The following is a 15,202-nucleotide window of genomic DNA, read 5'->3' as shown; positions in this document are numbered from 1 at the left end:
AGGAAATCTTTCCCACATGAACATCGAAACATATGTTCTTAAAAAAAAAGACAACTCGTGTCATCGCTTACTAAAGCTACGAGCCGGAAGTTAAGAAAAATATATGATACACCACTTGAGGAAGAGCAAAGCTATTTGGGTCATATGTCCAAAGAATTAAAGGATAACGTAGCTAAAGCCTTTGATAGTTGTCGGAATATTTCAGACAAGATCAAGCTCTTGACCATTATAGCTCCTATATTATCTAAATGCCAAATCTTATCTTTGTTTCCACAAGTTACGGCTTACATGGTTGATAAAGCAAGAAAAATTTCTTCAAATGAAGATAACTTTATTTTTAAAATATTCAAAATTAGATATATTTGTTGATAGTTTATTCTAAAAGCAGAAGTTTTATTGTGTAATTTTCTATTATAGGAATTTACAGTGAACCAGATCGCTATAATGGACATCCATTAGAAAAAGAAACAAGTGAAATAGTCATGCAATATTTTTTGAACGATGATTTTAACTGCTCAAGACAAAGTCCTAACAAATGTGACGTTATTACTGTGATTGAACATGGGCAAAGGGTGAAAAAAGTTAAACGTTTTTTAACGAGGAGTATGAAGGAAGTATACAAAGTTTTCAAAGAAGACAATCCTAGTATAAAAATTAGCAAATCAAAATTCTACTCAATGCGTCCAAAATATATACTAATAGATCCAGTGAACGATGTATGCTTATGTATTTATTGTGCAAATTTTGATCTACTTCTCATTGCTTTGAAAAATTTTATTGGGCAAACAAATACTAGTCTTTCGAGTATGCGCTCTGAAATGTTATCAAATGTTGTTTGTTCAGCCCCTACAGAGTCTTGTAATTTTCAAGAATGCACTTCATGCTCTGGCGCTAATAGCATCACATTCGACAAATTAAAAATTGACGAATCTGAGGTAGATAGTGAAATATCATTTGCATTTTGGAGTAAAGGTACTCTAGAAATGAGAACAGTATCTATTGCTACGTTCAAGGAAGAGATTGCAGAGCATACCATCAAAATTATTTCTCACTTAAGGATTAAGGAAATACAAAGGTTAGAAATAAAATCTGAAAAAGAAGCAGTATCAAAAAACTGTCGATGGTTATTGATGTTTATTGATTTTGTTGAGAATTGGACAGTAATTTTGAAAAATCCCGTTCAAGGAAACCACTGGGTAAACAAACAGATTTCAATTTTTACTGCAGTTATTTATGTAGGAAATATGGTGAAGAGTTTTGTTGTTGTCAGCGATGACCAAAAACATGATTTTTGTCATGCTTTATTAGCGATGAAAAAAATTATTGATATAATTGAAAGCACACTTAGTGAAGACAATATTGTACTGGAGTCGATCACCATATTATCGGACGGTGCTGCAAGTCATTTTAAAAATCGTTTTCAGTTGCATGAGTTCGAAAAGGAACCATTAATAAAAAATGGATATTTTCTGCAACTGGTCATGGGAAAGGTGCTGTTGATGGTTTAGGAGGTTTAGTAAAACATTATGCAATGGTACATAATTTACGTTCTTCCGAGATTGACGCTATTCAATGTGCTGAAAAATTTGTTGAATATGTTCAAAGCTATACTACTTCAATACAGTTAATACACCTAGAATCTGGAGAACTTCAAAATTTTCGTAACGAGAAAATTGAAGATAGGAATAGTTCCATGAAATTCGATGGTATCCAAAGATGACACATGTGGAAGTCTGAACCATCCAATGGGAAGAGCAAGTGTTTTATCGCTAGAACTGCAGTACATGAATGGATTGAGATGGAGAAAAAAGTAAAAATGACTAAAAGGAAAGTCAAGGTGAAGAAAACTTCGGCTAAAAGAGGAAAATATGGTCAAGTACGTCAAAAGAAAAATAAAGTTTTATCAGGAAAAGTTAAGAAAGTGAATAACAGGCGAAAAAACAAAAAAAAGAAAAATAAATAAGGAATAGATTCAAGATATATTAAAAAATAAATGTGAAACATTATTTTATTTATTTTTGAACCTTTTTTTTATAAAAGTAATATACATTTACATAGATTATTCAAATTTTCGACACGGAAGAAAAAATTTTTTTTTTTATTTTTTTTCTCCATAAAAAAGCAAAAACCGGAAACCGGACTGGTATACGTTTGAACACGATGGTACAACGAATCTACAAAAAAAAGATGGCCTTTATGAGATAAATCGGTATTTTTACAGGATGCAATTTTTATGCAAAAGTGCATAATCTTCTGAAAAATGCATTTATGCACATTTTTGATCACGTACATTTGAAGGTCTTCAATTTTGCTACAATATGAAAAAAGTTTCATTCGATTTGGACTAATAATGACCGAGCAGTAGAAAGTCGAAATCCAACTCTCAAAATTTTTTTTTAACTTTGAATTTTAGAAGTGAATTTTCAAAATTCAATATTAAATCAAATATGCGTCTAAGGCAAAAAAAAAATACGTGTCGCTTTATTTTCATCATAGACCCTCAAAAAAATAGTTTGGTGTGGTTTGCTCATGGGTGCCCATGGAGCTTCGTATGATTTGAGATGGAATCGGCCTTATTTAGCGTACACAGTAAGTTCTATAACTGATAAACTAAATTTAAGCGTTCTCATAATTCAAATCGGGTATTTTTTCGAAACGTAAACTGACGAGCTTATAGCGCTTACAATGTGAAACATATATAAAAAAGCAGGCTTTAAATTTCAAGATGATGGCATTCGGAACAAACATTTAGGATTTACTTTATTTCTTTTGTATGTTATTTGTACTGTGACTGTAAATGTCGTATTAGCGCTAATAGCCTAACCTGGTGGCTGCTTGCGGGGGCAGCTCCTACCGGTAGACGGAAAATGTAATGAGGAAATTCGGCACGAGACGTGACGGAACGCGCGCGTATGAAAATGAACCAGTGCAGGATTAGCTACCGATACAGAGAGCCGCAAACCGAGGATTAGAACCCGATCGCAGAGCCGTGCCACATAGCCTTTCGACGTTTTCCCGAGTTTTCCTTGGAGTGCGAAGGCGAATCAACGACGAGGATCGACAGGAGATAGCCTGACGGAGCTGAGTGCGTGCGAGAGTGTGCGAGTGAGGAGTTTCGCCATCGAGGGCGAAACCGAGAAGTGCGAGCTCCCTCGACGCGGCAAAGACAGACTTTACCTCAACCAGAGTGCGAACTTGTTCTTCCGTTCTTTGTACGACTGCTAAAAAGGTAAGCTGGCCAGCTTAATGTCGCGATCGCGATAGAATTACTAAATAACTAATCTCTTGTATTCGACAAAAAGCGTGCATGTAATAACTCAGCGAACTATGAGCGGCGAGCGATTCGACACTGCATGTTTTTGTCGTGCGCGCGAGATGTAAACATAAACACGCGGGCCGAACATAGTGTAATAATAAGAGGTAATAAAAGTCCGCGCTTGCGATACTGACAAGATCTCCGACGTATTTATTTCACGGTAGTAGATAGTTGGTTGACTGACACCCGTTCCCTCCTGCTCTCCGATTTTCGTGTTTGACGTAGGTAATTACGCGCGGCCTTCAGTACGATCGCGCCAATAAATTACTTAAACGGTACCCACCCCGTTACAGTACATATTAAACTATTTCTAATTTAATAATAATAGTAAAATTATGTCTGTGTACTTTTATTTCTAATAGTATATAACTCGCTCAATAAATCTCACCTTTCTACTTTCTATAAGTTTCAATATTCGCGATTCCCACAGTAATAATTCGGTTCTTATATTACTTCCTAAATAAGTCTTAAGTACTAATGAATCGAATTTAGTTTACGAATACGGACTGAATCGCTCGCTCTACTACGTGATATAATCTATTTTCCTTTTCATTGCCAGGATATTTTTCTGCAAGTCACTGCGTTTCATATTATTTCACGACTGATTCGAATCTACCTTTCTTTTTCCTAGAAAAACCTTATATTGCTCAAACGCTAAAACGTACTATTATTTATATTTATTAAGACGACTTCCATATATTTGATAAGTTTAACTTCATCTAGCATTAAACGTGAATACAGAATGTGGTAGGATTGCTGGTTAGTCCTTTCCTAGTCCACTAATTAGAACACCCAAACATTTCGCTTTATCGCGTTGGTTGACTCTCTCTGTTTGTCGTCCAAAACGTGTATCAGTTTTCGAGATCTTCATTCCACACGTAACAGTTTTTCGAAAATTTTGCATTTTATTTGCTTGAATAAATTATAGTTTTGATTTATTTACGTTACTTTACGGGCTCATGATTTCAGTATTAAATTGTCTCACGTTATTTAATTTTCATAGGGGGTCTTATTAAAAATTTCGAATAAGTCATTAGCACTACTTAATCTTACCTGCTTGTTCTCTGTGCCCGATGCTTATTCTGCTCTTACCTCCTCAATTCGAGTGTTAGTGAGTAAAGATATATTGCTATTGGTAGTTCCGAAGGTAGCTTTCACGACCACTCTGACGGCTGTTGGCATCATCCTTGGCAACACCGTTGACTGCGTTGTTTGCTAGACTGTCGGCAGCAGCTTTGGCCACCGCACTGTCAGTAATGCTGATAGCAATGTCGGGTATCTAAATCTTCTCCGAATCATTCAGCATGACGCTGCTTGACGAGTAACTCGCATTTAACTACCCTTGTACAGGCAGTTATGGAGGCAGGGAACTGTTGTGCTCCTGCTTGGAACTTGTCAACGAGGAGTCGAGTCATCTATCATCAGAAGATTTCGCAAGTTTGGCAGTACTATCAGTATCGCTGCCGTTACCTTCTCAATAAGTCAGTCGAACGAGGTCTCGATTGTTCTTGAAATTTTTCCAGCGTTATCATTAATAGTCTTGAGAATCTCTTAGATGCTCGTAGTCGTCGTAGCGTCCAGCTCTTTTCAAATATGATCCGAATTTTCCAGCAGCTGCCTCAACGCATTAGAGATCGGGCTCAACTCTTTACTTGCATCCTTGATGAGCAGTTACTTGCATGGCTTCATGTATTCGAGCCATGCAGACAGCCACCCATCTATTTTTCACTATCTTATTTTTCACTAAGAATATCTTAATCTATAATTCGAGAATATATTACTTTTTGCTTGGTATATTCTCTGGGCCAAGGTTTGTGTTGTTACTGTATTGGTGCTACTTGGAGTGAGTAGAAAAAAGTAGTGAGAAGGACAGTCTATTCAAATTAGTCACGAGTTTATGCTTGGCTCCATGACTAAAGTGTAAAAAGCTAAAAAAAGTATTGATCAAAGCTCAAATACTCACGATCAGTTCGTTCACCAATATACAGCTAATATATATTTTTATAGACCAGTCTAAAATGTATAGTTTCATCCATGCTTATTAACAGTGTGCTATAGCACCGTATCATATGTGACAGTTGCACTACTCCATAGCTGGTATACAGTACAGAGGTACTTAAATACCAGACCTTAAATGAGGTCCTCTATAAACTATTCTTCTATAAGTGTCTATAATCGTTGCTTATACTTCAGCTTTCCAATGAATCAAGTAACCACGATGCCTTTGTGTTATATTATTTTTTTCATCGGCTTTTTTTCAACTAATCAAGCGCTGATTTAGAACTGTACACTTTAAAAAATATTTATTTTATAAATACATCAATATTAACTTTTAATCTATCTTGATAAATTTTCAATGAATATTTCATTACTTGAAGTTTTTAACGAAATTATACTTTTAAACTCAAACCATCAATTTTTAAATTAAAGGGGAATACTCAGACATTATATTCAAGAAACGAAGGATACATTATGAATGAAAATTTTTAGTTTATACATTCTTATTTTTTTCGACTTCAAAGTAAATATTCATAATTTCATTGCAGGATTTTTGCCTTGATCTATTTGAACCTGCAGGTCACGGGAAACGGAAAAGGACGATAAGAGAAATTAAACAGTATGTTGATAAATATGGCCAAAAATCAAGTCAATTGATTAAACTATACAATGAATCAACCCCTACAACAAATTTCAAGGATAATATCGAATACAGTGTAATCATGCAAGATTGTGAGTGGTTTTATATCTCTCAATTTAGTTTTAATTGCTGTACTTATTTCACTAAAATAATCAATCATTGATACAGATTCGTACGAGCATGTAAGGAGCAATCTTGAAAAAAACTGTAGCAACTTTTTGTACATAACAGTCGTTCTTGGAGTCTTAGTTTTTTTCTCAGTCTTAATTATTTTCTATTTAGCAAGTCGATTACAAAGTTTCTCCAATTCGGCATCCATTCAGAACAACTTGACAGACAATATCACCATGAAAAGCTCAAGCAAGTATTATAACGTGATGCCCATACCAGCCTATACTGGTCGCTCAATTCGTCAGTAGTACATTATATGTATCAATCAAAACCTATTTACTTATAAAAAACAAAATAATAAATCATTTATAATATCACAAGATAATTATTTTAAGCCGTAGTGATTTTAATCCCGTAATATGTAGTAATTATGAGACTGGACTATACAAAAGCTATTCAAAAGTTTTGTGTACTACTGCTAAATTTTGCATACTTCCATCACAGCAAATGATCGTTGCGCTCTTAGATTTTTTTCATATTAGGTCACAATTATTCCTAATACTTGTTTAAGAGTTGCAAGAATTCCAATTACGCAAAAGCGTATATAGTACTATAGTGACGCTAATGTAAGTATACACACATAAAAATATACTCACGCTCAAATACTCACATATGTGTGTATTTTTTATTTTTTTTTAAAGGGGTTACAAGGTATAATATCGTACATGTGTCAAATTGTCCGAAGTGGATTACCGCCTAAAATCCTTTCGTTTTACAGCTGCATGGATACTAGCCGTAACTATGCTCTTGTAGAAAGGTCGCAATATTCTTATATATATGAATAAGTAATTATTCAATTGTAAGGTTTATTATCATATTTAACTGGTTAATTTCCGAGAAAGAAAATTTTGTTAATCTCGTGTTTGCTATTTTTGAAAAATGTCCGTTTCAGTAAATACTTGAAATAAGTTCTATATACCATCGATTTGCACATGGATTGTCATAACTTTCCAAATATAAAGATTCGCATCATTTGTTTTTGCATCTCTATCTAAACATGAAAGTCATATCCTACGTACAAAATAAACATATTCTATAACATGCATCAAAAAACGAAAGCGGATATCCATCCACCCGCCATACTGCACTCGCATATCCGGAGTTGACATAGCAAGTGGGCATATTCGAGTCTCTCCCTTGCTAATATCAGTCATATAAATGCAGCATATTTCTTCGATGATCATACATCAAGCGAGTGAAAAATGACAATTACGAATGTGGTGCATATGAACGTGAATTCTAATAGGTCCAGGTAGGAAAGATGGGATCACTTTACCAGGGACCCATCATACGAGACAATGAGAACGGTAGTAATACTAGTAGGAACTGCGTGATTATTTTTGTCTTTTTTCTCTTCACAACACGTTCTAAAAAGTTTTAGATTGACTCTCTCTGACTCTCCTTTTTTATTTTTTGGTGAGCTATTTTCTTTTTTCAAATTGTCCGATCGACTTCACATCATCAGTTGTAGGATTCATCTTTTTCTTCGCTTTTTTCTACTGAATTTCGTAATCGTCTTTCGTGGATTTTTTATAGATTATTCTTGTTCACGGATTATTCAATCTATAAATACATATCTAACGTTTATCTATTCTGCCACGTGATTTTTAGTTATTGAAACAAAATTTGAAAACATTGTTATTGAATGAAACTGTATAAAATTTTACATTTTTATTTAGTCATTTTTAAATTACACAGGTCAACAAAGTTTCAGAACCAGAGACCAGACATAGTATACCTGAAGGATTTTGATGCGCTGAATCCGTATCCGAGCTCAGAATTGCGCCAGCACGTCAGGATTTTGAGATATCCTAACCTAAAAGTGCGAAAATCACGTTTTTTTGGCTATATTCGGTACCTTATAACATTGTGAATAAATTTTTTCATGCAAAACTGACAACGGCATCTGAAAGAGCAACTCTTGGCCGACAAAATGCATTACCGATTTTTTTATGTCTTTTTCCAGCAGAGATACCGTCAATTGAAATGTGCCATTCATCATATGATTTATACTGGAGTATGAAAAATCTTGATTTTTTTTGCAATCTTCAGTAGTAGGAAAAACTTACACTGGCATATAAAGGTCTACCATTGTACTAATTTACGGCGAATCTAGCTGAATTTATTAGATGCATTCTAAAATGGCAGCTAGAAATTTAGGGCAGGCTAAGGCAGATGGTTATGACCTAAATGCACTGAAAATCCTATAACTCTAGAACCAGCGACAGATTAACTTAAGTGCGCTATAACCTGCAAGCTCAAAACAATGACAGGATTGCCTAAGTGCGCTATAACCTACACTCAGCTTAAAACCACGACAAGTTAACCTAAACGCTCTGTGACTCGCGAGAGGTTAAGCTAAGTGCGTTATAATTCGCGGCTGGTTGACTCAAGTGCGCTATAACCTGCAAGTTCAAAATCACGGCAAGTTAACCTAAATTCGCTATAACCTGCTACAGGTTAATTTAAGCGCGCTATAATCCGCAACAGGTATATTGAGTACGATATAACTTGCAAACTAGAATCCACGACAGTATAACCTATATGCGCAGTAACCTTCGAGCTCTAGACCACTACAGGTAAACTTACGTTCGCTATGATCTGCGAGCGCTAAACTCACAACAGGTTAAACTAAATGCAGTGAGGGTCAAGCACAGGACAAATTAATTTAAGTGGACTGTAATCCATAGCATTTCAACCTAAGCTCCAATGTAGTTAGAGAGGTTACACTAAGAAGCTGACAATCTTTAGAATGTATATTCTTAAACCTATAACTACCAATTCTGTGATGTTATGCTTTCTTTTGGTGAAAACGTTGGCGCTTCATTTCAAAAGATCGTTGAAGAGATTTACGTTTCTGACTAGTAGGGTTATTATCATCCCTTTTCAATGACCAGCAGTAGTCGGCCATCATTTTGTCGTCCCACCTTCCTTGGTAGTGTTGTTCCTTTTGTTTAAAGTCTTGGTGAAATCGTTCACCCATCTCCTCACTATATGCTCCAAGATTTTCTGGGAAATAGTCCAAATGAGAATGGAGAAAGTGTATTTTAAGGCTCATTAGACAACCCATTTTTCAGAAACTTCTGTAACATGTTGGACACAATAGTTTCAAACTGCGGGTCTCGATTATTGCCTAAAAATTTTTCTGTAACATCTTTGAAGCTCAACCAAGCATTCTTTTCAACGAGAGACATTGTTTCGATAAATGTATCATCTTTCATGAGTTTTCGTATATCAAGCCGAACGAAAATGCTTTCCTTAATTTTTGCATCATTCAATTTCGGAAATGTGGCTTTCAAATGATTGAAACATTTACCTTCTTTATTCGAAGTTTTCACAAACTGTTTCATTAAACCTAATTTGATGTGAAGTGGTGGCAGTAATACTCTCTCTCTATCAACAAGACCTACGTAGGCGACATTATGAGAACCTATTTTCCATTCTGATCTTGTGGGCCATTTTTTTGTTATTCAATGCTTATCTCTTGCACGGCTGTCCCAAAGGCAGAGGAAACACGGACATTTGGTATTTTCCAACTGCAAGCCAACTATAAGATTTATCATCTTAAAGTCACCACAAACAAGCCAATTGTGTGTCTTGTAATTTATTTTTTCCAGTAGAAATTGAAAACTATTGTATGATTCTTTTAGTGCAGTTGAGTGACCTACAGGAAGTGCCGCATACTCATTTCCGTTGTGTAGTAACATAGCTTTCAGACTTTGTGTGGAAGAATCAATGAAGAGACGCCAGTTTTCTGGCTTGTACAAATCTTGGATATATAAGTTAACCAATTCTTCGATGTTATTATAGTACACCATCACACCCTCCATTGTAAAGTACTTTATGAACGCCTCTTCTCGGTTTCTGTAAATTGACACTTTTTTTCCAGGTAATAATAGCTTCCTTTCTTGGAGTCTTGAAGCACAGAGTTCAGCTTTATCCTTTGGAAGATTGAGGTCTCGAATAAAATCATCTAACGAACTTTGGTCAATAAGCTTAGGACTCTCGTCATCAGAACTATCTTCAAAAGAGACATCTTCAGTTGTATCAATATCCATCGGTTCAACTTTTGCCGAACCAACTTCTTTTCCGGGTTTACTTACTTTTCCTACTTTGGCTGGTGTTACACTCGCTACCGCAGGGTAGATGATTTTATGTGAATTTTGTTTATTGAAACCCGTTGTATTACATAAGCAGAAGTAATAATCAGTTTCATGGTCCTTGGGCTCACGCCATATGGTCGGTTCCATAACAGTCATATTGCTGCTATTATAATTCATCCCACTTCAACATAGCAAGTCTGCAAGAATTACAAATTGAAGATGGTACCCATGTCTTATCTAAATTGTCGATCGGAACACCTTATAACATTTGAAATATAGAATTTTGATTGAATCATTAATAATAACAAAATGTATCAATTTTTCTTGCACAAGGGCTTCTGGAACTCATTTTTCTTATAATAAATAACAAAGAGGATAAAAAATGTTCTTATGATAAATATTCTTATAATAAATAAAGTAGAAGAAAATAAGATAATAGCATTTACAGGAAATTCAACCGTTAGCCCGCCACTCAAACGTGATCTCTAACACAGAAGGATTAGCATGTCACAAAATCAGTTATCTCAGCTTTCACCTATCTCAGCTTCAGCATACAATCATACATTTCAAGTTACGTAATATTCTACATCATCTATCTACAGAATTTCAATAACAAATGAAAGATTTCATGGTTTTTGATTCCGCTGATTGTATCGGATATCAGATTTTCAAAACTTATTTTATTCAAGCAATTTGTTTAAACAAATTTTTGCACAATTGAATATTTTTGCAAGTTGCACCTTATTTCCATGGTTTTAGGGGTCACTGATTACGAGTTTGATGTCAGATTTGTGAATTTAGATTTATTTAAACAATTTATTTAAACAAATGTTGCAAGACTCAATGTTTTTGCAAGTTGTACATACTTTTGCTGAATTTTGAGGTCGCTAGTTATGAATCTGATATCAGATTTACAAAATGTGGTTTATTTAAGCCACTTGGTTAAACAAATATCTGAAAATTGAGAATTTTTGCAAGTTGCACCTCATTTCCATGGTTTTAGGGGTCACTGATTACGAGTTTGATGTTAGATTTGTGAATTCAGATTTATTTAAACAATTTATTTAAACAAATGTTGCAAGACTCAATGTTTTTGCAAGTTGCACGTACTTTTGCTGATTTTTGAGGTCTCTGGTTATGAATCTGATATTAGATTTGCAAAATGTATTGTATTTAAAAAATTTCTTTAAACAAATTCCTGTATAATAGAATATTTTTGCAAGCTGCACCACATTTCCATGGTTTTGGGGGTTACTAGTCACGAGTTTGATGTCAGATTTGTACATTTAAATTTATTTAAACAAATTATTTAAATTTTTAATTCTAATATTTGTCTGTCTGTCACAGGCCGACAAACTTCAGAACCAAAAACTATACATAACGCACCCGAAGAATTTCGATGCGCTAAATCCAAATCTCAGCTTAGAATTGCGCCAGCACGTCAGTATTCCGAAATATTCTAGAAGGCTATAATCTGCGTGGCCATAACCCTAAATCCGTAAACCCAAAAACCCCCGACTCCTTAACCTTTAACTACCCCCTTAACCTTAAATCCGTTAACTCTGTAGCCCTGAAACCTGTAATGTTATAACCCTCGATGCCGTTATGCAAATCCTTTAATGCTTGAGCCCAATAATTTGCTCCACAAGGAATCTAGGGCTATTGTATCGGCGTTTCAGGTTACAGGATTCCGAGGTGAAGAAATTCGGGGTTAAGTTGGCCGGTTTTATTGCCGCGCGTGTTATAACCTTCTTGGGTTAAAATATTTGGAGTTAAGGGGACGGGGATTATTGCATCGCAGGTCACAGGGCTCGGGGGTTAAGGGATTTAGGGTTAAGTGGGCAAGATTTATTGCCCCGCAGGTTACAATGCTCCAAGATCAGGTATTTGAGTTATAATAGTCGAAATTCATTGCGTTGCCGTATAAACCAATTGATAAGTAGTACATTTCAATTGACGATAAAAGAAGACATAAACTAAAGATTGTTAGTACTTTTGTACGATAAGAATTTCTTTTTAGATGCCGTTGTCAATTTTGTATGAAAAAATTTATTCGCAATGTTATAAAGTACCGAATATAGCCAAAATACGAGATTTTCGCACTTTTAGGTTAGGATATCTCAAAATCCTGACGTGCTGGCGCAATTCTGAGCTCGGATTTGGATTCAGCGCATCAAAATCCTTCGAATATATTATGTCTGGTCTCTGGTTCTGAACCTTTGTCAAATTTTGTTGGCCTGTGTTATCGAAAAGGGCTAATAATATAGAAAAATTAACACACGACGTAATCCTTTATATTACATTATAAGGAGGGGGGGGTTACCTGAAAAAATGGGAAATTTTTTGTAACACAAACTACCACGATGCAAAGCTAACGGCCGCTCCGTTAAACACGTATAGTTATATGTGTATTCGCCTTTACGTTAGATGATTTCATTTAAGTGTCTTCTATCTAACGGAGTTGAACTCACTTAAGTCACGTGACTTGTGACACTTGATGTACGAGGTGTGTTCAAAAAAATAACGAGAATTTTCGTTTTATGAAAAAAATATTTATTTATTCATCTACATTAATGTTGTCGCCTTCAAAGTAGTCCCCTTCGGATACAATACACTTATGCCAACACTTTTTCCAATCCTCGAAACACTTTTGAAACTCGATCTTTGTAATAGCTTTTAGCTCTTTCAGTGATTCGCTTTTAATGTCATCTATGCTTGTAAAACGACGGCCTTTTAATGTTCTCTTTATTTTTGGAAATAGAAAAAAGTCACATGGAGCCATATCTGGCGAATATGGAGGCTGAGGCATCGTTACAGTTTCGTTTTTGGCCAAAAATTCACGAACAAGCAATGAAGTGTGAGCAGGCGCATTATTGTGGTGCAAAAGCCATGAATTGTTTTGCCACAAATCCGGGCGTTTTTTTCGGATTGCTTCACGCAAACGACGTTGAACTTGTAGGTAGTACTGCTTATTGATTGTTTGACCTTGTGGCAAGAATTCATAATGCACTATGCCATTAAAATCGAAGAACACAGTGAGCATAACCTTCACATTCGACCGCACTTGTCGAGCCTTTTTCGGTCTTGGCGATCCAGAATGCCTCCACTGGGACGATTGAGCCTTAGTTTCGACATCATATCCGTAAACCCATGTTTCGTCACCTGTTATAACACGTTTTAGTAGTTCTGCATCGTTATTGACTTCATTTAGCGACTCCTGAGCAACTTCCATTCGCCGCTGTTTTTGTTCGAAATTCAACAATTTTGGAACGAATTTTGCTGCCACACGTTTCATACCCAAAACATTCGAAAAAATTTGATGGCATGAGCCAACTGATATGCCAACATCAGCGACTTCTCTGATTGTGATTCGGCGATCGTTCATAACCATTTCTTTCACTTTTTTCACGTTTTCATCGGTTGTTGATGTGCTTGGGCGTCCGGGTCGTTCGTCATCTTCAACGTTTTCGTGGCCATCTTGGAAACGCTTATACCACTCATAAATCCTTGCTTTACTCATAGCAGACTCACTATATGCCTTTGTTAACATTTGACAAACTTTACTACACTTTATTTCATTTTTTACGCAAAATTTAATACAAATTCTTTGATCCATTTTTTTTCACAAACGAAAATCGCCGAGCTCGAAAAACACGTCTAACGTTAGCGGCTGCCACTTAAAAAGTAAGCAATGAATATTGCTGAAAATTTTATCGTACTTCAGGGGCATGTGTACCAACATAATAAAAAAAAATTTTATACAAGCGGACTCTCCAAACCCGCGAAATTTAAAAATTCTCGTTACTTTTTGAACACACCTCGTATCTTAGGTGTGAGCGACTTTACGCCTAATCCGCTTAGTCCTCTAGATGTAATCGGATTAAAACCTAAGCCTTTACAAATCGCTTAAGTTAATGGGAAATTAAATGACATAATCGGCGATTGAAATCAACTAACTTTAATTAGTAAAAAAAACTACAGTCTTTTATGGGCCGAAAGACTAACGCACGCGAACAGGATTTACAATGAATTATTATTCGGTGAGAGAGAGAGAGAAAAAAGATTAGAAATTTACCGTGAAACTAACGCTCAGCGCGAATACAAAAATATTCGATATCACGGTTGACAAAATACCGAATGTATTTTGTTACGCAATAATAACGGTAGGTGCACCTACCCTGCGGTGCAATTACGGTGATCAGCCGTAATTGTTGATGAGGTAAATCAACTGCCGCTGCTCCTCCACTTAATCAGCTGCGCTGCCTCGCTCTCCTCTCATCTACTGCAATTTGCTGCTTCTGTACCGCTGCTGCATATTGCTGTGATAACTCCGTTGCACATTCGCACGTAAAATTGTCCCAAAAAAAAAACTTATCAATCGGCGAAACACAGTGCAAAATAAATTCGGCGGTAATGTCGGGTAAACAGATGAGACGTAACTGCTTATTCAAATGTTCGCGCGGTACCTCTCTCTCTTAATTGTTCGAACTAACGCGCGAGGAACAGAATCGCGAACGGATCGATTAATTGAATCCACTACCGTTGCAGCATTTATAAATTATAATTAAATAATTCAAAAACATTCTATTCTGTTCACTACAGTGATTCAAATTAACCAAAACTAAATCAAAAGAGCAAAAGACAGATTCGGTACACGTTCTTAAAGTTACGAATATTTATATTTACGAGTTTTACCTTGCCTTCAAGATGAACGAAAATACATATAGGTAGGTAAAGTGTATATATTGCATAAAAGCCACGACTCGATAAATAATAAATCCAACACCCACAATAGTAGAGGCTATAAGGGTTCTAAGCCACTTACCATGCGGGAATTAATCCCTTCCTTATCAGCATTCGTAACGTTATCAATCTCATGTTACCGACCTATGAACTGCTTTATCGGCAGATTTGTTTTTTTTACGATCGGCATTGTTACCGACTATTGTATGTACCGACATGTAGGCCCTATAA

General features: G+C 35.7%; 1 protein-coding gene across 1 annotated transcript in view; it reads left to right on the top strand.

Annotated features, from left to right (window-relative positions):
• LOC131675635 (uncharacterized) overlaps positions 1 to 6,373 on the top strand; it is a 188,070-nt gene extending 181,697 nt beyond the window's left edge. Inside the window, exons 6-7 of the mRNA XM_058954672.1 lie at positions 5,863 to 6,046; positions 6,123 to 6,373. Of these exons, the coding sequence (XP_058810655.1) occupies positions 5,863 to 6,046; positions 6,123 to 6,373 (435 nt within the window). The remainder of the gene's footprint in view (positions 1 to 5,862; positions 6,047 to 6,122) is intronic.
• Positions 6,374 to 15,202: the final 8,829 nt, after the last annotated feature.

This window comes from Phymastichus coffea, unplaced genomic scaffold (genome assembly GCF_024137745.1).
Source record: "Phymastichus coffea isolate CEN01 unplaced genomic scaffold, Cenicafe_Pcof_1.1 PCOF00027, whole genome shotgun sequence".
Lineage (NCBI taxonomy): Eukaryota > Metazoa > Arthropoda > Insecta > Hymenoptera > Eulophidae > Phymastichus > Phymastichus coffea.
This window is presented reverse-complemented; position numbering and strand designations above follow the sequence as displayed.